We start from the raw sequence: 21,004 nt of genomic DNA, 5'->3' as shown, positions 1-21,004 counted from the left end.
TGCCATGTTTTCCCAACCATCTATCAGCTTATTTTTAAACAATAAAAGTTTACAAAAATCAATTATATTGAAATCTAACAATCAGAATGTTTTTAAAAATTTATATAGAGATGGTTGTATATCTTTATTAATGCCTTAAAGCAGCAGGTCTAATAACTACCCTACTTCCAAAGTGGTGATGAGCTTACGTTATATTTTGAGATACCTGTGGTAGCTGTAATGTGACAGGAATATACAATTTCTGTTGGTATCAAGATTACAGGTGGGCGCGGTGGCTCACGCCTGTAATCTCAGCACTTTGGGAGGCCGAAGCGGGCGGATCACGAGGTCAGGAGATCAAGACCATCCTGGCTAACATGGTGAAACCCCGTCTCTACTAAAAATACAAAAATTAGCCGGGCGTGGTGGCGGGTGCCTGTAATCCCAGCTACTCGGGAGGCTGAGGCAGGAGAATCACTTGAACCCGGGAGGCAGAGGTTGCGGTGAGCCGAGATCACACTGGCTCCTTGCCCCGACCCCGGAAGGCTCTGATGCTCTAGCTTGGCTTGGATCTGGGCCTCCGCATTTTTCGGCATGTGCTCCAGGTGGTGGTGATGTGGGAGCCACACCCTGTGAGATGCTAATTGAGATCAGTGTGTGTGTTCATCTGGTGACACTTTGTCAATGGGCTGCACTCAGCACAGACTTGGAGTCTTGGTGATGAGTAAGTTACTTCAGGAGACGAATTTTAACTTAATGCTCTGGTGGAATTACCTCTGTTGGAATCTCCTATGGGCCAGGCACAATGGCTCACAGCTGTAACCCCAGCACTTTGAGAGCTCAAGGCGGGCAGATCGCTTGAACCCAGGAGTTTGAGACCAGCCTGGGCAACACGGCGAGACCCCGTCTGTACAAAAAATACAAAAATTACCCACGGGCCGGGCGTGATGACTCACGCCTGTAACCCCGGCACTTTGGGAGGCTGAGGCAGGCAGATCACGAGGTCAGGAGATTGAGACTGTCCTGGCCAACATGATGAAACCCCGTCTCTACTAAAATACAATAAATTAGCCAGCCGTGGTGGCTGGCGCCTGTAGTCCCAGCTACTCAAGAAGGTGAGGCAGGGGAATTGCTTGAACCCGGGAGACAGAGGTCGCAGTGAGCTGAGATTGTGCCACTACACTCCAGCCTGCCGACAGAGTGAGACTCCGTCTTAAAAAAAAAAAAAAATTAGCCAGGTGTGGTATGTACCTGTAGTCTCAGCTACTCAGGAGGCTGAGGTGGGAGGATCACCTGAGCCCAGGTAGGTCAAGGCTGCAGTGAGCCATGATTGTGCCACTGCACCCCAACCTGGGTGACAGAGTGAGACACCATCTCAAAAAAGAAAACAGTAATCTTCTATTAATACACACACAAAAATAAAAGTCACTTAGTCACTCTACCCCAGACACTTCATGTATACAGGCTAATGGGTGATTAGAAATTTCATTCATTCTTTGTTCATCATTCTATAAGCCTCAGTGACTATCTACTTCATGCAGGTCCTGTGGTCAAACTGGTGAAGGCCTTTCCTGCCCACTTAGCCCCTGCTTGACAGATATGTACCCAACTGTGACAGCGAGGGAGAAAGCAATGAATTCTCTAAATGGTACAGATCCTATCGTGTGGGCATTTGGAGGAGGAGAGCAATCCAGGAGGCCTTCATGAAGGAGACAGACACCTGTAAGCTGGGCCTTGAAACCACAAAGGACAGAGGAGAGATCCAGCTCGGCAGAGGCAGGGAGGCTGGACACTGAAAACTATGGCAAAACCCACGAGCCAACCTGGCTGAGGCAGAGTGTGCAGTGGGGACTGTGCAGCTGGGAAGGCAGGTAGGACCCTGCATTGGATCCGAATCGTGTACAGGGAACTATGGGAAGACACGGGCACTTGTGGTATTTTATACGTGAGTTTCACACTCATTACGTTACCAGTTACAGTCCTGGAACTTGGGAGTGGAGAGGAGCGGATGTACGTGAGAAAGTTCACACATGCTGTGGGGGAAGCCAGTGCCGGGAACTGGAGTTAGAACAAGATGCACGTAGCTCTAAGAGGTACCGTGGTAGAGTCGTCACTGCTTTGTGGATTTGGTTGCCTTGAGCTTGATTCTGTATCCTCTCTTTTTTTGAGACAGAGTTTTGCTCTTGTTGTCCAGGCTGGAGTGCAATGGCATGATCTCGGCTCACCGCAACCTCTGCCTCCCAGGTTCAAGCGATTTCCTGCCTCAGCTTCTCGAGTAGCTGGGATTACAGGCGCGCACCATCACACCCAGCTAATTTTGTATTTTTAGTAGAGACAGGTTTTCTCCATGATGGTCAGGCTGATCTGGAACTCCCAACCTCAGGTGATCCGTCCACCTCGGCCTTCCAAAGTGCCGGGATTATAGGCATGAGCCACCGCACCCGGCCTGAATCTTTATCCTTTTTAGTGTCCAGTGGATTAGCATTTGGCTCTTTACTCTTGCAAGTGTTTACTGTCTCAGTGGAATTTTCCTCAGTTCGAATATTGGGCGCTCAGTACTGAGTACCAACCCATCATTTACGGTGGGTCACACAAGGTGCTGATGGACACGGAAGTGCCTCCCACAGAGAGGAGCATCCTGCCTCCTGTTGACTGTATTTAAATGGCATTAATAATGCATCTGCCATTTAAGTGGATCAGTAATGTCTATTAATGGGATATGTCCGTCATGGCAGGACCTCAGCAAAAGGAAAAGGGCGAGTTGCCCTGGGAGGCACTTGGTGAAACTCTTCCGGTACCACCCCTGCCCACTCTTGTCTCTCTGGGCCACCCAGCTCCTCGAGACTCTGCAGGAAGACTGCATCTGCACCTGGCCCCCTTATCTCAGAATGACCTCCTTCTGTGCCCCAGGAGAGACTCAAATCTCCTCCTTCCAGGCCTTCCTGCTCCTTTGAGGTGGGAAATAGAATTCACCATAAGGAAGTAACATCTGAACCTCTACTCCAAGAACCATATGATTTTATGGGATTTGGGTTTTGTGTGTTGTTTTTTTGTTTTATTTTTTGAGGCAGAGTTTTGCTCTTGTTGCCCAGGCTGGAGTGCAATGGCGTCATCTCAGCTCACCACAACCTCTGCCTCCCAGGTTCAAGCAACTCTCCTACCTCAGCCTCCTGAATAGCTGGGATTACAGGCATGCACCACCACGTCCGGCTACTTTTTTGTATTTTTAGTAGAGATGGGTTTTTTCCATGTTGGTCAGGCTGGTCTTGAACTCCTGACCTCAGGTGATCCGCCCACCTCGGTCTCCCAAAGTGCTGGGATTACAGGCTTGAGCCACCGTGCCCGGCCAGGGTTTTTAAATGTTGTTTATTTTCTGTTTTGTTTCCTTTAATTTTGTGGGGAATGTTTTTTGGGTTTGTTGGAATCTCAGGCTAAGGGGGAGGTGTTATTTCACCCTCACTAGGTCTGGAGGGGTAGAGAAAACCCACGTGTCTTCACAGGCTGCAGGGGTGACCAAGGGACACCTCCAAGCTGCTGCTGGGAACAGTGATGCTGTTGGCAACTCTCCTGCAGCTGACATTTTTCCTCTTGGAAACACTTCATCCCATAGGGAAACGCAGAGTTTTCTTTTTCTTCTTTTTTCTTTTTTTTGAAGTATCTTTCTGTGTCACCCAGGCTGAAGTGCAGTGCCATGATCTCAGCTCACTGCAGCCTCAATCTCCTGGGCTCAAGCAATCCTCCCACCTCAGCCTCCCAAGAAGCTGGGACCACAGGCACTTGCCACCATGCCCAGCTAATTTATATATATATATATATATATATATATATATATATATATATATATATATATTTTTTTTTTTTTTTTAGGTAGAAACAAGAGTCTCACTTCGTTGTCCACGCTGGTCTCTAACTCCTGGGGTCAAGTGATCCTCCCGCCTCAGCCTCCTAAAGTGTTGGGATTGTAGGTGTGAGCCACTGGGCCTGGCCTCGTTTGTTGTTGAGTTTTTCTAATTGAGGAGTAATTCCCCTGTCTCTAAAGGCTCAGCCCATTGCACCATACATTCTCCCTTTTCATCTATAAAATGTGTAGAAGGAACAGAGACTGTTGTGGGGAAAGTTTGGGATCAGAGGCAGGAGGGTCTGGTTTCCCCCAGGTGGGGCCCCCAGCACATTTCTTTGGAGAAGGGGAGGCCTCTGTCTGAAGCGCCCTCATGGCTTTTACTGGATACATTTGGGAGCCCACCAGGATTTTATCAGAGACTGTCCCAGGTCTCAGAGCAGACCAGGATGTCCCAGAGTGGGTCCAGACCACAATAATAGACTTTAAAGCGCTGGCAAGTCTTAGGAGCAAGTGAGATGATGTAAAAAGAAAGTGGCAGGTTGGGTACAGTGGCTCATGCATATAGCTCCAGTGTGTCCGGAATTGGTTCCTTCCAGTGGGTTCTTGGTCTCACTGACTTTAAGCATGAAGCCACAGACCCTCGTGGTGAGTGTTACCATTCTTAAAGATGGTGTGTCCGGAGTTTGTTCCTTCAGATGTTCAGATGTGTCCAGGGTTTCTTCCTTCCAGTGGGTTCATGGTCTTGCTGACTTCAGGAGTGAAGCCGCAGACCTTCGCAGTGAGTGTTACAGCTTATAAAGTTAGTGTGGACCCAAAGAGTGAACAGCAGCAAGATTTATTGTGAAGAGGGAAAGAACAAAGCTTTCACAGCATGGAAGAGGACTCCAGCAGGTTGCCACTGCTGGCGCGGGTGGCCAGCTTTTATTCCCTTATTTGGCTCTGCCCACATCCTACTGATTGGTCCATTTTATAGAGCGCTGATTGGTCCATTTTACAGAGTGCTGATCGGTACGTTTACAATCCTTTAGCTAGACACAGAATGCTGATTGGTGCGATTTTACAGAGGGCTGATTGGTGCATTTACAATCCTTTAGCTAGACACAGAGCACTGATTGGTGCATTTTTACACAGTGCTGATTGGTGAATTTACAATCCTTTAGCTAGACACAGAGTACTGATTGGTGCATTTACAATCCTTTAGCTAGACAGAAAAGTTCTCCAAGTCTCCACTCGACCCAGGAAGTCCAGCTGGCTTCACCTCTCACCAGCACTTTGGGAGGCCCAGGTGGGTGGATCACTTGAGGCCAGGAGTTCGAGACCAGCCTAACCAACATGGTGAAACCCCGTCTCTACTAAAAATACAAAAAAATTAGCCAGGCATGGTGGTGTGTGCCTGTAGTTCCAGCTATTCGGGAGGCTGAGGCAGGAGAATCACTTGAGCCGGGGAGGCAGAGGTTGCAGTGAGCTGAGATTGCACCACTGCACTCCAGCCTGGGAGACAGAGCAAGACTCTGTCTCAAAAAAAAAAAAAAAAAAAAAAAGAGAAAATGTCCCTTTAGAAGTTCATTTTTTTCCCCCCTAGACAGAGTTTCACTCTTGCTGCCCAAGCTGGAGGGTGCAATGGTGTGATCTCAGCTTACCACAACCTCTGCTTCCTGGATTCAAGTGATTCTCCTGCCTCAGCCTCCCAAGTAGCTGGGATTACAGGCATGCGCCACCATGCCAGGCTAATTTTGTATTTTTGGTAGAGACGGGGTTTCTCCATGTTATTCAGGCTGGTCTCGAACTCCTGACCTCAGGTGATCTGCCCACCTCGGCCTCCCAAAGTGCTGGGATTACAGGCGTGAGCCATCATGCCCAGCCTTAGAAGTTCATTTTATAGTTCTCATCACTCCACTGCAGGTACCTTAAATCATCCAACTAGACGAGAGGTGTCCAATCTTTTGACTTCCCTGGGTCACATTGGAAAAAGAATTGTCTTGGGCCACACGTAAAATACACTCACACTAACAATAGCTGATGAGCTAAAAAAAACCCAAAAAATTGCAAAAAAAACCTCACAATGTTTTAACAAAGTTTGTGAATTTGTGTTGAGCTGCATTCAAAGCCGTCCTTGTGCCGAGGGCTGGACAAGCTTGAACTAGACAAAGGCTTGTAAATCAGACAACGGAACAACAGTCACTGCTCATCCCATCCTTTATTTCAGGTGAACAGGAAGGGATTATACTCATTATAGGGAAGCGTGATGTGGACTCCTGTGAGGGAGGAGAAGGAGGGGTGCCGTGGTGAGGCAGTGAGGGGGTTGTGACTGCTCTGAAGACCAGCCATTCGCCCTGGGCCCCTGGCTGGGGTGAGGGGAGTTTCTGGGGAGGCCTCAGGAAGCTTCCAATCATGGTAGAAGGCAGAGGAGGAGCTGGCATGTCACAGGGTGAGAGGCAGCAGGAGAGAGAGGAGGAGGTACCAGGTTCTTTTAAACAACTAGCTCTTGCGTGAACTCCCAGAGTGAGAACTCACTCGTTATCTGGGAGATAGCGCCAAGCCATTCATAAGGAAGCCACACCTATGACCCAACACTGCCCACTGGGCCCCCCCCAAAGTGGAGAATTCATCTTGGTTTTGGAAATGTCCCTGACTTGGAATTTTTTTTTTTTGAGCCAGAGTCTCACTCTGTCGCCCAGGCTGGAGTGCAGTGGCACAGTCTTGGCTCACTGCAACCTCCGCCTAAGTTCAAGCGATTCTCCTGCCTCAGCCTTCCAAGTAGCATGGTGCCTTCCACCATGCCTGGCTAATTTTTGTATTTTTTTTTTTTTAATTTTGTATTTTTAGTAGAGACAGGGTTTCACCCTGTTGGTCAGGCTAGTCTCAAACTTTTGACCTCGTGATCTACCTGCCTTGGCCTCCCAAACTGCTGGGATTACAGGTGTGAGCCACTGCATCCGGCAATATTATTTATTTATTTGCGATCATTGCTCACTACAGTGCTGAACTCCCAGGCTCAAGAGATCCTCCTACCTCAGCCTCCTGAGCAGCTAGGACTACAGGTGTGCACCATCCCACCTGGTCAATTTTTTTTAAGAAGCAGGGTCTTTATCATACAGGCTGGAGTGCAGTGGTGCAATAATGGCTCACTGCAGCCTCAACCCACCTGGGCTCAAGTGATCCTCCTGCCTCAGCCTCCCAAGCAGCTGGGACCACAAGCGTGCACTACCACATCCAGCTAATTTTTTATTTTTTGTATAGAAGGGGTCTCCCTATGTTGCCCGGGCTGGTCTTGAACTCCTGGGCTCAAGCAATCCTCCCGCCTTGGCCTCCCAAGGTGCTGGGATTAAAGGCATGAGCCACTGTGCCTGACCTGGCTAATTACATACGTGTGTGTGTATATATATATAGACAAAGTTTTGCTATGTTGCCCAGGCTGGTCTTGAACTCCTGGGCTCAAGCGGTTCTCCTGCTTCAGCCTCCCAAAGTGCTGGGATTACAGGCATGAGCACCTGTGCCCAACCTATTTTTTTTTTATGCTGGTTGTCGCCCAGTAATTTGATGTCATGCCTCACCAGTGGGTCTGGATCTAGTCTCTGAAGCTGTGCAGTAAGGGACCCCGTAAGGATGGGCCTGGTCCTGTCCCCAAGAGCCCTGTCCCCTCTAGATGCCCCTCATGTAGTCTCTAAAGCTTCAGGACAGTTCCGTCAGAAGTTGCAGCCTGGTCTTGGCTGTGCTGTGGGGAGCTCAGGAGGGGCTGCCTGTACTGGAGGGGAAGTCAGAGCAGAGAGCCCTTCTCTAAAGCCGCAGTTGTAGTTAAGACAGGACATGGAGGGCAAGTGCCTGGCAGTTCAGCCTCTCCAGCAGCACACAAAGGTTTGATGAATCAAGAACAGCAGAATGCCTGGGACTGGGGCTAGTGGTAGGCTCTGCTCTGGGGCCTCACTTACTCACCCCTTCCCTAATCACCCCGGAAAAATGAAGGTCCTGGTCTCTAAAGACCCCTTCAAAGAACAAACAGGCCCTGGAACAAAACCTGGAACTCCCTTGGGGAGTGGAGAGACTCAGTGTGGCACCATCTATGTGATGCTCATGTTGTCCTGTGCCGGGGTTGACGGGGAAGCTATTCTCCAGGGCAGATGCAATTCAGGCGACTCCTGTGAGACTCTGAAAGTCCACCTCCCCTCTATACCTTACCCTGGAGCAGCACTGTCAGGGTGACAGGCATCTTCTTAGGTGTGATGTCACTCAGTGGCGGCTGCTTTGGTGAGCGTTGGAGCGCTGTGTTAGCAGGGGGCTGAGGAGGAGGCTGGCAGGAGAGCCAAGATGACTTCAGCCTCTAAAATTCTCGGTCATGACTGGCACAGGGTGAAATCGAAATGCCCTTCCTGTTTAAAAAAACAAAAAATCAGGGTCAGGTTTGTCCACTCATTCAATAATATGTCTAGAACTATTATGTGGCAGGCACAGGGACATACAGAGATGTCCAAAGGCATGGTCCCTGCTCTCTGGGAGCTTCTGGTCCTATCAGGGGACACAGTCACTAAGTTAACGAGATCCTATTGGATAGTGACAGGTGCTCTAAGGGAATAAGATGAGATAATGGGATAGAAAGTGGCTAGGCTGGGACTGGGGGCTACTTTGGGTGGGCTATAATAACAGGCCTTTTTGAAGAAATGGCAGTTGAGTTGAAATGGATGAAAAGATGCAAAGATCCACGCTTCCCCAAATGACAGTTTGAGAGCAAAATACAGGTTCCCAGCCCCATCTTAGATTTCGTGAATGAAAATTTTAGGGGCAGGGCCTAGGAATTTGCCTTTTTTTCTTCCAAATGATTCCCATGCCCTTTGAAACTGGAGACCTTCCTTGGGGCTTTTACTTTAGAATCACACTGGTGAATTTCAGGGTACCTTCCAATTCCCGGAGTCTGTGGCTTAGGGAAGGGAGCCTCTTTGTGTGTGAAAGCCAGGGGTAGGGAGAGGAGCAGGACTGCTTGTGGTCAGACTGCAGGATGCAGAAAATAAGCGTGCGCAGCTCCTCACCACACCGCGCTCACCCAGGGCCCTGTGTCTTTGGCTGTCAGGAGTTCTAAACCTGCTCCCCAGGAGGCCCTCCCTCATCCCACTCCCACTCCTGTTGAATTCCACGTGCTGAGAGGGTTGCAGTCATAGCTGCATGGATCAGCTCTATTTCTTGTGCGTTGGGAACCATTCCAAACAGTTGGTACATGCGCGCTCTCCAGGCATATTTTTAGGATCCTAGGGTGGGTTGCCTGTGTCTCCCCGCCCCCACCCCGTCTGCCCCCGACCCCCACCCCATCCGCCCTGAGTGTGGGAGGGAGGTCTTCATGCTGCCGGCACTCGGGACCTGCCTGACCGCCGACTCCGCCGGAGTGTGGGCTTTTAAACCTGCAGCAGCTGCCGCAGTAGAAACGCACATTAGTCACAGCAGACACCGGCAGCCTCAGGTGGGACAAGTCTTGTTTCTTCCAGCCTGTGGGGGGCGGGGCCACGGCTCCCCCCCACCACCCCCTGCCCACGGAGCAAGAATGTATCTCCCTGGCAGGAGACCTGGCGCCAGGTGAATGGAGACACCTGTTGTGTCCCCTTCCTTCCTTCCTCTGGCCTCAGTTCCCCATCTATGCAATAGGAAGAACCCTTTGGGATTTCTTTGCGAGGAGAGAAAGGGGAATTTTGCTTTAAAAGGAGCCCTTCCCGGCCGTGCGCGGTGGCTCACGCCTGTAATCCCAGCACTTTGGGAGGCCGAGGTGGGCGGATCACCTGAGGTCAGGAGTTCAAGACCAGCCTGGCCAACAGGGTGAAACCCCGTCTCTACTAAAAATACAAAAATTATCACGCCCGTAGTCCCAGCTACTCGGGAGGCTGAGGCAGGAGAATCGCTTGAACCCGGGAGGCGGAGGTAGCAGTGAGCTGAGATCGCGCCACTGCACTCCAGCCTCGGCGACAGAGCGAGGCTCCGTCTCAAAAATAAATAAATAAATAAATAAATAAATTTAAAATAAAATAAAAAGGAGCCCTTCCCCCTTTCACTTGCTCTTCTCCGCGATCGCTGCTTTCAGCTGGGCAACAGCACAGCGCGGTCCTGCGCATCCGGGGCTGCGCTCCCAGACCGGTGGCTGGGGAGTAGGTTGCAGGGGTGTCACTGGTGTCACTGTGTCAGGGGGAGGAGGAAGAGGAGGAGGAAGAGGTGGCGGCAAGGTCGCGGTCTGAGGTTCTGGTGCTCGCCGCCGCCCAGCTCCCAGCCGAGGCTTTCTCGACCGCGCCAATAAAAGGCCGCCCCCACCCGCCCCCGCGCCCCGCAGCCCTGCTGGACACCCGGGGCTGCAGCTGAGCGGGCGCAGACAGGCCGAGGCGGGCGCCGGGCGCGCAGGGACCGAGGGACCGAGGGCTCCCCATGAGCGCACGTGGGCCGGGCGGTCCGCAAGCCCGGCTGAGAGCGCGCCATGGGGCAGGCGGGCTGCAAGGGGCTCTGCCTGTCGTTGTTCGACTACAAGACCGAGAAGTATGTCATCGCCAAGAACAAGAAGGTGGGCCTGCTGTACCGGCTGCTGCAGGCCTCCATCCTGGCGTACCTGGTGGTGTAAGTTCTCCGCGGACTTTCGGGAAGGCGGGGGAGGGGCAGGGCGGGTGCCAGCCGCCGCGTCCTTCTCCAGGGTCCTGGAATTCGCAGGCGTGCACGCGGTTTTCCCGGTAGCTGGGGGTCTGTGAGCCTGCTTGCGGTGGGGGTCCTCTTTGGGTCCTTGGGTGTAGGAGTAGGGTGAAGAGAGGGGGCTCTCCACTCCCCCACTGGCGCTAGAGGTGATGAGAGGTGGGCAGGGGCCTTCTGGGTTCCTCGATTTATCAGGCTTTCCCCGCAGCTGCTTCTCCCAGAGTCGGGTCCCCACGTGTTAGGGCCATGGGAAGGGGGCACGGATGCCAGGGGGCTGGGTGGCAGCTGTCGCCCCAGGAGCCTCCCTGGGCCTTGGCCTGGCAGCTGACCCAGGCGCCGGCAGGTTATTTATAATCACAGGGTGGCACTGCCTACTCAGAGCTGGAGAAACTCATCAGCCCGGCATGTTCCTGAGCTGCCTTTCGGTCAGCTTGCCCCACCCGCGGCCAGCCTCTCTGGTGTCCAGCTGGGGATCCTGCCCAGAGGCCTCTATCTCTGCACCCAGCTCGGCCGTCCCCTTCCCCCATCCTCATGCCACCTGGCAGGAGCTGGCTCCACAAAGCCAAAGGGGCCACTTGTGGAGGCTGCTCTGCCAGGCGGCTTCAGAGCCCTGACCCCGGGGTGGGTGGGGGGTGAGCAGGTGGAGGGGGGAAGCAGCGCTGGACAGTGGGGATGCGCCTCATTCCACTCTTTCAGTAAATGCGGTGGAGTTCCTCCTGCTTCCTCCTGGGAGGGCAGCCCTGAAGCCTGGCTCTCCCTCGGAGGTCCAGCAGTCCGCATTCTCTGAGCTGCATCCCCAGGCCCCTGGCCGCCTCCCACCTGAGCGGCCTCGTAGGCGCTGTGCTGTTACTCAGCCAGGCCTGCCTGTCCTCCTCCACTCCCTTAGCATCCACTCAGCCCCCAGATCTGGGCTCTCCAGTAACTCCCTCTCCCTTCCTCCCTGGCCTTCCCACAGTGTAATTATTGGGCTTATTTGGGGGATCATTTGCCTAATGTCTCTGTCAGTCCGGGAATGCCCTGAGGGTGGGGCTCAGCAGCACTTAACTGCTTAGGGAATAGATGTGAAATGAACGCGTGAATGAATAAATGGAGTTGCTTTGGCTTAAACAATAGAAATTTAATTCTCGCAGTCCTGGATGTGGAAATCTGAGATGAGAGTGGTAGCATGGTTCGGGGTCTCAGGGGGGGCTCTCTCCTTGGCTTGCAGATGGCCACCTCTCGCTGTGTCCTCACATGGCAGGGAAAGCAGGACACATTTAACTAAGTACAAGTATGAAAATTAGGAAATTGGCAGCCCGGCACTGTGGCTCATGCCTGTAATCCCAGCCCTTTGGGAAGCCGAGGTGGGTGGATCACCTGAGGTCAGGAGTTCGAGACCAGCCTGGCCAACATGGAGAAACCCTGTCTCTACTAAAAATACAAAACAATTAGCCGGGCATGATAGTGGCGCCTGTAATCCCAGCTACTCGGGAGGCTGAGGCAGGAGAGTATGTCTCTATGGATTTGCCTATTCTGGGTATTTCGTATAAATGAAATTGTATAGTATGCGGCCTTTTTTTTTTTTTTTTTTCTGGCTTCTTTCACTTGGTGTCATGTTTTCAAGGCTCACCCACGTTGTGGCATCTATCAGCCCTCCATTCCTCTTTGTGGCTGATACTATCCCGCTGTGTGGGGCTGCCACATTGTGGTCATGCATTCATCAGCTGATGGACATTTGGGTGGTTTTCACACCGCTGAGTCTGGTGGCTCATGCCTGTAACCCCAGCCCTTTGGGAGACCGAGGTGGGTGGATCACTTGAGGTCAGGAGTTCAAGGCTAGCCTGACCAACATGGTAAAATCCCGTCTCTACTAAAAATTCAAAAATTAGCTGGGTGTGGTGGCAAGCAACTGTAATCTCAGCTACTCGCACCAGTGCACTCCAGCCCGGGCAGCAGAGTGAGACACTGTCTCAAAAAAAAAAAAGAAGAATGCTTCTGAGAACATTCATGTACAAGTTTTTTGTGTGGACATGTTTTCAATTTTTTAATTTTTAATTATTATTATTTTTTTTGAGATGGAGTTTCACTCTTGTTGCCCAGGCTGGAGTGCAATGGCATGATCTCAGCTCACTACAACCTCCGCCTCCCGGGTTCAAGAGATTCTCCTGCCTCAGCCTCTGGATTAACTGGGATTACAGGCATGCACCACCACGCCTGGCTAATTTTTGTATTTTTTTAGTAGACACGGAGTTTCACCATGTTGGTCAGGATGGTCTCGAACTCCTGACCTCAGGTGATCCACCCGCCTTGGCCTCCCAAAGTGCTGGGATGACAGGCGTGAGCCACTGCACCTGGCCATGTTCTCAATCTCTTGGGAATTTTCTGGCTTGTGTGGTAACTCGATCCTTAACCTTCTGAGGAACTGCTAAACTGTTTTCTACGACAGCTACCTCATTTTACATCCCTATCAGTGATATACGGGGGTTCTAATTTCTTCACAACCTCATCAACACCTGTTATCTGTAGGGCTTTTACAAAATGATAGCCATCCTAGTGGAAGTGAAGTGCTGTTTTATTGTGGTTTTGATTTGCATTTCCCTAATGACCAACGGTGTTCAGCATCTTTTCATATGCTTAATTGGGCATTTGTGTATCTGTTTTTTTTTTTTTTTTTTTTTTTTGAGATGGGGTCTCACTCTGTCCCCCAGGCTGGAGTGCAGTGGCGCGATCTCAGCTCACTGCAAGCTCTGCCTCCCGGGTTCACACCATTCTCCTGCCTCAGTCTCCCGAGTAGCTGGGACTACAGGCGCCCGCCACCACTCCCGGCTAATTTTTTGTATTTTTAGTAGAGACAGGGTTTCACCGTGTTAGTCAGGATGGTCTCAATCTCCTGACCTCATGATCCGCCCGCCTCGGCCTCCCAAAGTGCTGGGATTATAGGTGTGAGCCACTGCGCCCAGCCTCTTTTTTTTTTTTTTTTTTTAGAAATGTCTATTCAAATCCTTTGCTCATTTTTAAATTGGATTATTTGCCTTTTTATTGTTAAATTATAAGAGTTTTTTATATCTTCTGGATACTAAACCCTTAACAGCTACATTATTTCAAATGTTTTCTCCCATTCGGTGGGTTGTCTTTTCACTTTCTTGAGAGTGTCTTTTGATGCATGAACGTTTTAAATTTTTATGAAGTCCAACTTACCTATTTTTTTTTTATTGCTTGTGTTTTTCGTGTCAATAAGTATGGGATTTGTACTCTTATTTCATTATTTTGTTGTTGTTTTTGAGGCTGGGTCTCCCTCTGTCACCTGGGCACAATCATGGCTCACTGCAGCCTGGACCTCCCAGGCTCAAGAGATCCTCCCACCTCAGCCTCCCGAGTAGCTGGGATGACAGACTGGTGCCACCATGCCTAGATTACTTTTTTGTTTTTCATAGAGATGGGGTCTCACTATGTTGCCCAGGCTGGTCTCAAACTCCTGGGCTCAAGCAATCCTCCTGCCTTGGTCTCCCAAAGTGCTAGGAGTACAGGTGCGAGCCACCGTGCCTGGCCTGTACTCTTATTTCATAGAATGCCCCTCAGTTTGGGTTTGTTTGAGGTCTCCTCGTGATTGGTTTCAGGTTAGGCACCATTTCATCTAACCACCATCGCAACCCCAGAGGGAGGCGCTGTCACCCCATGTTATGTATGGGAAATTGGCTTGCCTGTGGTCACCAAACCAGTATGTGGCTGAGCTGGTTTCAGCCCAGGCTTGTCCACTTGGGGCCTCTGAGTGGACAGTGGTCTTTGCCTCTTTTTTTTTTTTTTTTTTTTTTTTTGAGACAGAATCTCCCTCTGTCACTCAGGCTGGCGTGCAGTGGCATGATCTCGGCTTACTGCAAGCTCTGCCTCCTGGGTTCACGCCATTCTCCTGCCTCAGCCTCCTGAGTAGCTGGGACTACAGGTGCCCACCACCACGCCCGGCTAATTTTTTGTATTTTTTTTTTTTTAGTACAGACAGGGTTTCACTGTGTTAGCCAGGATGGCCTCGATCTCCTGACCTTGTGATCTGCCTGCCTCAGATTATAGGCGTGAGCCACCGCGCCCAGCTGGTCTTTGCCTCTTTAGGGCCCCCATCTCTAGGGTTGCTTGTCGCCTCTGCTACTTGCAGGACTGGGTTTCAGTCAGCAGTGGGAGCTGTGGCCCCTGCCCAGGAGCTAGTGGGACAGGTGGAGCCCTGAGCCTGCCCCACCTCAACTAGGAGTTGCTGTGACTGCTACCCCACCCCAGGCCTGGGGAAGCTCCCTGAAGGCAGCAGTGTGGCTGATGCCCACGTACCGGCCCCCTTCCCACAGATGGGTGTTCCTGATAAAGAAGGGTTACCAAGACGTCGACACCTCCCTGCAGAGTGCTGTCATCACCAAAGTCAAGGGCGTGGCCTTCACCAACACCTCGGATCTCGGGCAGCGGATCTGGGATGTCGCCGACTACGTCATTCCAGCCCAGGTCTGAGTCCCCACCTAGCACACAGCCAGGGCTGGCAGGGCCTGTCCTGGTTCGGGTGGGTGACACGGGAAGCTTCTTGGATATGCAGGGACCCCCATCCATCATCTCCCTTGGTCCAAGACAGCTGCCAGGGCTTGCAGAGCGTGACCCTGTCCAGATCCTACCTCCCATGACAAACCCCTGCCCTCTTTGACTGTGCCGCGGACGACTGCTCTGTTCTATCTGAGTCTGTTGAGAACAAATGGGACCCAGAGAACTTTCAGGTCATTGTGAGTTGGGTGGGCTGGCACAGAGAACCCCCCTTCTAAGTCACTGCCTCTGGGAATAGCTCTCCAGCCTGTTCACAGTTGGCCAGGGCCAGGGCAGCCTGAGCCCTGCTCCCACTTCTCCCAGATGCTGAGGCAGTTGGGGTTTGTGAGTCTGAAGGAGATCTGGGTCAATAGACATCTACTTGGGGACTGTGGGGTCCATGAGCAGATGGGCAGAGTCTACCAATTTTGTGGCCCCGTTATCCCCAATACCCAGGCAGAGGGACCAACCTCTTTCAGGTAATGCTGGGAAGGTGGGGTGGTCCTTAAGGGGCAGGAGGGGGTTCCTTACTGCGTCTCTGGTTCCTTAGGGAGAGAACGTCTTTTTTGTGGTCACCAACCTGATCGTGACCCCCAACCAGCGGCAGAACATCTGTGCTGAGGTTTGATTTGGCAAGGGGCCCTGGCGTGGGGGTGGGAGAGCCACCAGCAGAGGTTGGGGTCTACTTTCTTCTGAAGCAAGGGTGTCTGTCCACTCCAAGGGTCTCGGGAGGCTGTGTGCACCCGTGTGTGGTTCCTGCATTGTATGGGGGAGAAGCAGGTTCTCAAAGTGTGTGTGGGCCAGGCCAGCGAAGAACCCCTATTCTAACTCCCGGAGTGGGACCCGGCTCTGAGCTGGGGGGAACCCCCCCATCCAGGTGCCTCTCCTCTCCTGGCAGAATGAAGGCATTCCTGATGGCGCGTGCTCCAAGGACAGCGACTGCCACCCCGGGGAGGCGGTTACAGCTGGAAACGGTGAGGCCTGGAGCGGCCACGGGCTGAAGGAGGACTGGGAGTGGGAGGCTCCTGGCATTGATCCCGTCCCACCCCTGCAGGAGTGAAGACCGGCCGCTGCCTGCGGAGAGAGAACGCGGCCAGAGGCACCTGTGAAATCTTTGCCTGGTGCCCGTTGGAGACAAGCTCCAGGCCGGAGTGAGTGGCTGCAGCCTCAGGACCCTGAGGGGTTTCCCGGCCCCGCGCGGTGGGTCCCAGCCTGAGGGTGGAGTCCTGCCCACTCTGAGAGCCTCACGCTGAGGGAGGAGTCAGGCTGTCCCAGCGAGGCCCGATGGTCTCCCCAGCATGAGCAAATTAACTGTCCTGGACAGAGGCTCCAGGGGACCCAAGGAACAGGCCTCACACTGGCCCAGGCCCGGGGGAGGGGCACAGGGGTGGGGCCTCCTGGACAGGCTGTTCTGGGTTGGTTTTCAGGGAGCCATTCCTGAAGGAGGCCGAAGACTTCACCATTTTCATAAAGAACCACATCCGTTTCCCCAAATTCAACTTCTCCAAGTATGTGGGCTTGGCTACTGGCGGCCAGGGGTGGGCCTTGGTCCATGAGGGGCCTGGGCTGGCCCTCCGCGGGTCTCTGCCTGGGGGGTGTGTGTGTGTGTGCGTGTCTGTGTGTGTGCGTGTGTTCGCGTGTGTGTGCATGCGTGCACATGTGTGCGTGTGTGCATGTGTGCACATGTGTGCGTGTGTGCATGTGTGCATGCATGTGTCTGCGTGCGTGTGTGCGTGCGTGTCTGTGTGCGTGCGTGTCTGTGTGTGTGCGTGTGTTCGCATGTGTGCGGGAGTGCGCGCGTGTGTGTGCGTGTGTGTGATGTCTGCATGTGAGTGGGTGATGTCTGCATGTGAATAAACGGTGGGTGGCACTGGGGTGCCCCTTCCCCTGCTGTAAAGTAGGGTGCTGCTGCAGGGAGCTGTCAGCACTCAGGTTGGTGAGGGACCGAGTGACTCCTGGCCAGGCCCGGGAACATCAAGTCTTATGTCATTTCTCGGCTGCCCGTGGCCTCCACCCAGGAGCAATGTGATGGACGTCAAGGACAGAGCTTTCCTGAAATCATGCCACTTTGGCCCCAAGAACCACTACTGCCCCATCTTCCGACTGGGCTCCGTGATCCGCTGGGCTGGGAGCGACTTCCAGGATATAGCCCTGGAGGTGGGTGGGGTGCACGCAGGGAGCCCTCCCTGAGGGCCTGGGGGCACTGGGCCTGGCTCTGCAACGAGGAGGGTGTGGACGGGGACTCGTGGGCCGAAGGTGGCCCTGCAAAGTCACCTGCCCCCAGGGACTCAATGTTTTCAGAATTGGCTGTGGCACACAGGCAGGCTGTGGCAGCGCTCAGACCACGGGCACTCAGTGAGAGCCAGACCTGGCACCTGCTGTGCAGTTCTGAGTCCTTGGGGCACCAGCTGAAGGTGAGGCAGAGGGAGCCCCTTTGGCACATGCTGGCTGGACTGTGAAGTGCCTGTCCAGAGATGCCCACTCTGGGCAGCTCCCTTCTCTCTGAAGAACGAGGGAGGGAGCCCCAGGGCCGGGGCGATGCAGTGTTCTCAGCCGCTCCATGGGGGGACGAAGCCTCCCGGAGGGTGGTCTCGAGGGGCTGACCTCGTGCCTGAGTGCCTCCTCCTATTGTCCAGTGCCGGTGAAGGGCTGGCCTGGGACGGTGTCCGTCTCCGGAAAGCTGTGTGTGCTGATCCTCGTCTCTCTTTTATCAAGGGTGGTGTGATAGGAATTAATATTGAATGGAACTGTGATCTTGATAAAGCTGCCTCTGAGTGCCACCCTCACTATTCTTTTAGCCGTCTGGACAATAAGCTTTCAAAGTCTGTCTCCTCCGGGTACAACTTCAGGTAACCGCTGCCTTGTGCCCCCTTGTGACCTGACCATGATCAGTGGCACTCCTCTGGGTGCCAGCACTATGAGGCCCCTTCCTGGGGGTGGGCGTCAGAGCGGGAGGTGCAGGGACAGATGGCCGAGGAGAGGTGTGGACCCCAGCAGCACGGCCAGCGACCGAAGCTGGGGGTGCCTCTGGGAGAGGAGAGCCTGTGTTCTTGCCTGTTCTCTCAGTGAAGCCGAGTCTTGCTGCCTCTGCTGCATCCTTTCCATCCGCACTTTGGTGACCCAGGGGTTGCCCAGAGTAGGGTGGGGAAGCCCTTGCTCCTCAGGGAATGTCTGGCAGGGATTTCAAAGAGCTGGATGCGTCTTTGTTTTTGGCTCAGTGAGAAGGTCTGCAAGCCGCTCCTGGGGCTGCTGCGAGTCAGGGTCCCGGGAGTCCTTCTAAGTCCCCAGAGCAGCCACATGGGTGCTGCCAAAAGAGGGAAGGCCAGGCAGGCTGAGGCCTCCCCTGGGCCCTGTCTCCCTCAGATTTGCCAGATATTACCGAGACGCAGCCGGGGTGGAGTTCCGCACCCTGATGAAAGCCTATGGGATCCGCTTTGACGTGATGGTGAACGGCAAGGTGTGTGCGCCTTCTCCTGTTCTGAGGCTGGGCGGGGGACGGGGGACGTTGGGAGGGTCCCTGGGGGTCCCCCTGTGCGTTCTCCTGTTCTGAGGCTGGGTGGAGTGGGGGAGGGGGGTGGTGGGGAAAGTTGGGAGGGTCTCTGGGGGCCCCGCTGTCCAACCTGCCTCGCTCACTCGCCTTGTCTCTATCTTCCAGGCAGGGAAGTTCAGCATCATTCCCACCATCATCAACGTGGGCTCTGGGGTGGCGCTCATGGGTGCTGTGAGTACCTCCCCTCCCTCTCCGCTTCCCACCCTCTCCCCTGGCGGCCGCACTGGCAAGGAGGGGGAGGCCGTTGTTCAGGAGGAACATGTCCCAGTGCCCCCAGAAAGAACCAGAGCTGGCAAGATCAGAATGGGCATGGGAAAAAAGGGCTTTCTGGGATTTCACGCTCTGCCAGCTGTCCCCAGGTAGCAGTGACAGCCCGAGTCTCTTTCCAGAGCCAGGGAGGCATGTGCCGGTAGCTCTGCAGCTGTGGGTGGGTTTAGGTCAGTCCCCAGCCGAGGCGTGGCTGGGATATCCCTGGGATCCCAGGTGAGTCCCTGAACTTCTAAAGTCTCTATCTCTACTTCTGCTAAAAGAGGGCAGGATTAGGCCAGGCACGGTGACTCACACCTGTAATCCCAACACTTTGGGAGGCTGAGGCGGGCGGATCACCTGAGGTTGGGAGTTTGAGACCAGCCTGACCAACATGGAGAAACCCCGCCTCTACTAAAAATACAAAAATTAGCCGGGTGTGGTGGCACATGCTTGTAATCCCAGCTACTCAGGAGGCTGAGGCAGGAGAATCGCTTGAACCCGGAAGGAGGAGGTTGCAGTGAGCCCAGATCGCACCACTGCACTCCAGCCTGGACAACAAGAGCAAAACTCCATCTCCCCCCCCGCCCCAAAAAAAAGGCAGGACTAGGCTGTAGACAGTTTCTTAGCCTGGGTGCTGCTGACTTTTTGGGTTGGATAATTCTGTGTTGTGATCTTACGCACATCCTTTGACGTGCCCTTAAACATTCCACAATGCACAGAGGGCTGTGCTGGGTGTTGTAGGATGTTTTTGTTTGTTTTCTATTTCGTATTTCACACTTTTCCGGTCTGATACTATTTATCTTCCCAGACCCTGAGGATGTTGATTTCAGAGACAGGGTCTTGCTCTGTTGCCCAGGCTGGAGTGCAGTGGCATGTTCATGGCTCACTGCAGTCTTGAACTCCTGGGCTCAAGTGATCCTCCCACCTCAGCCTCCCCACTAGCCAGGGCTGCAGGTGCACCACCACGCGTGGCTAATTTTTAAATTTTTGGTAGAAATGGGGTCTATGTTGGCCAGGCTGATCTTGAACCCCTGGGCTCAGGCAATCCTGCGGCATTGGCCTCCCAAAGTGCTGGGATTACAAGTGTGAGTCACCACACCCAGCCCACTGTAGGATGTTTAAGAGCATTCCCGGTTTCTACCTACTAGATGTCAGGGGCACCCTGCCCTGCAGTTGTGATGGAGCGAAATCCCAGCTGGCTGAGAACCACCCGACCAAAAGGCTGAGAGGCAGGAAGACGGCCCTGTGACTCTTCCTTAGAGGTGGCCCTTCAGCGGGGCCGCGAGCAGCTCACAAGGGAGGAGACGCAGGGGCTGAGGGCAGGGAAAGGCTTCCTGAGCCTGCACTGCCCCGTGGTCCTGGAGTTTTTGAGAGCTATGGGAGTGGTCAGTGCCCATCCTGGCAGGTCCCTTTCCCGGGTTTCCGGCGGCCTCTTCCCTTGTTCCTCTGCCTTTGCACGCAAGACAGCCCCACTGGAGGAGTCCATCGGGACCCCGGGGTGACTTTTGTTGAGGCCGGGAAAATTGTGTCCCGTACCAGGACCCAGAGACCACGATCCTGGGAGGGGGTCAAGAAAAGTGAGCCCCACATGGATCCCTACCTGCAGACAGTCACTGGGAGGGTCCCGGATGTTTGCGCCTGTTACTTTCTTAGAGAAGGCCCACCTTCAGCTATCACTTTTCTTTTTTTCTTTTGAGACGGAGTCTCGCTCTGTCGCCCAGGCTGGAGTGCAATGGCACAATCTTGGCTCACTGCAGCCTCTGACTCCCAGGCTCAAGCAATTCTTCTGCCTCAGCCTCCTGAGTAGCTGGGATTACAGGCGTGCGCCACCATGCCCGGTTAATTTTTGTATTTTTGTAGAGACAGAGTTTCACCATGTTGTGCAGGCTGGTCTCGAACTCCTGACCTCAGGTGATCCTCCCACCTCGGCCTCCCAGTGCTGGGATTACAGGCGTTAGTCACCGCGCCCGGCCCACACATCACTTTCTTGTGATGTGAGTAAAATCAGAGCACCCTCTGGGGACAGAACTGTGAACTGGAGGTAATGGTGCAGGAAGAGGTGGTGATCAAGGTTAGGTTTGGGGTTGGTCTCTGGGGAGCAGGGAATTGGTAAGCAACATTTTTGGCATCTAGGGGATGGATGTGCAGCACCCAGGGTCAGGGGGCCAAGATTCCTTGTTGGCCCCTCCACCAACCTTTCCCACCTC

The 21,004-nt window shown here is 53.4% G+C and overlaps 1 protein-coding gene across 4 annotated transcripts in view; it reads left to right on the top strand.

Moving 5' to 3' along the window:
• The first annotated feature begins 1,699 nt into the window (after positions 1-1,699).
• P2RX5 (purinergic receptor P2X 5) overlaps positions 1,700-21,004 on the top strand; it is a 29,285-nt gene continuing 9,980 nt past the window's right edge. For 3 of the 4 annotated variants that reach the window (XM_054535369.2, XM_054535368.2, XM_054535370.2), the window contains exons 1-10: positions 9,098-10,399; positions 14,779-14,929; positions 15,549-15,620; positions 15,897-15,972; positions 16,053-16,149; positions 16,426-16,506; positions 17,017-17,155; positions 17,714-17,847; positions 18,362-18,455; positions 18,654-18,719. In XM_054535369.2, the coding sequence (XP_054391344.2) occupies positions 10,263-10,399; positions 14,779-14,929; positions 15,549-15,620; positions 15,897-15,972; positions 16,053-16,149; positions 16,426-16,506; positions 17,017-17,155; positions 17,714-17,847; positions 18,362-18,455; positions 18,654-18,719 (1,047 nt within the window). In that variant the 5' untranslated portion in view covers positions 9,098-10,262. Of the gene's footprint in view, positions 1,851-9,097; positions 10,400-14,778; positions 14,930-15,548; positions 15,621-15,896; positions 15,973-16,052; positions 16,150-16,425; positions 16,507-17,016; positions 17,156-17,713; positions 17,848-18,361; positions 18,456-18,653; positions 18,720-21,004 lie in introns of those variants that run through there. The other variant, XM_063717956.1, reaches the window with a different exon arrangement.

The sequence above is a fragment of the Pongo abelii genome, chromosome 19 (genome assembly GCF_028885655.2).
Source record: "Pongo abelii isolate AG06213 chromosome 19, NHGRI_mPonAbe1-v2.0_pri, whole genome shotgun sequence".
NCBI lineage: Eukaryota > Metazoa > Chordata > Mammalia > Primates > Hominidae > Pongo > Pongo abelii.
The sequence above is the reverse complement of the archived record's forward strand: the minus strand, read 5'-3'. Positions and strand labels throughout refer to the sequence as shown.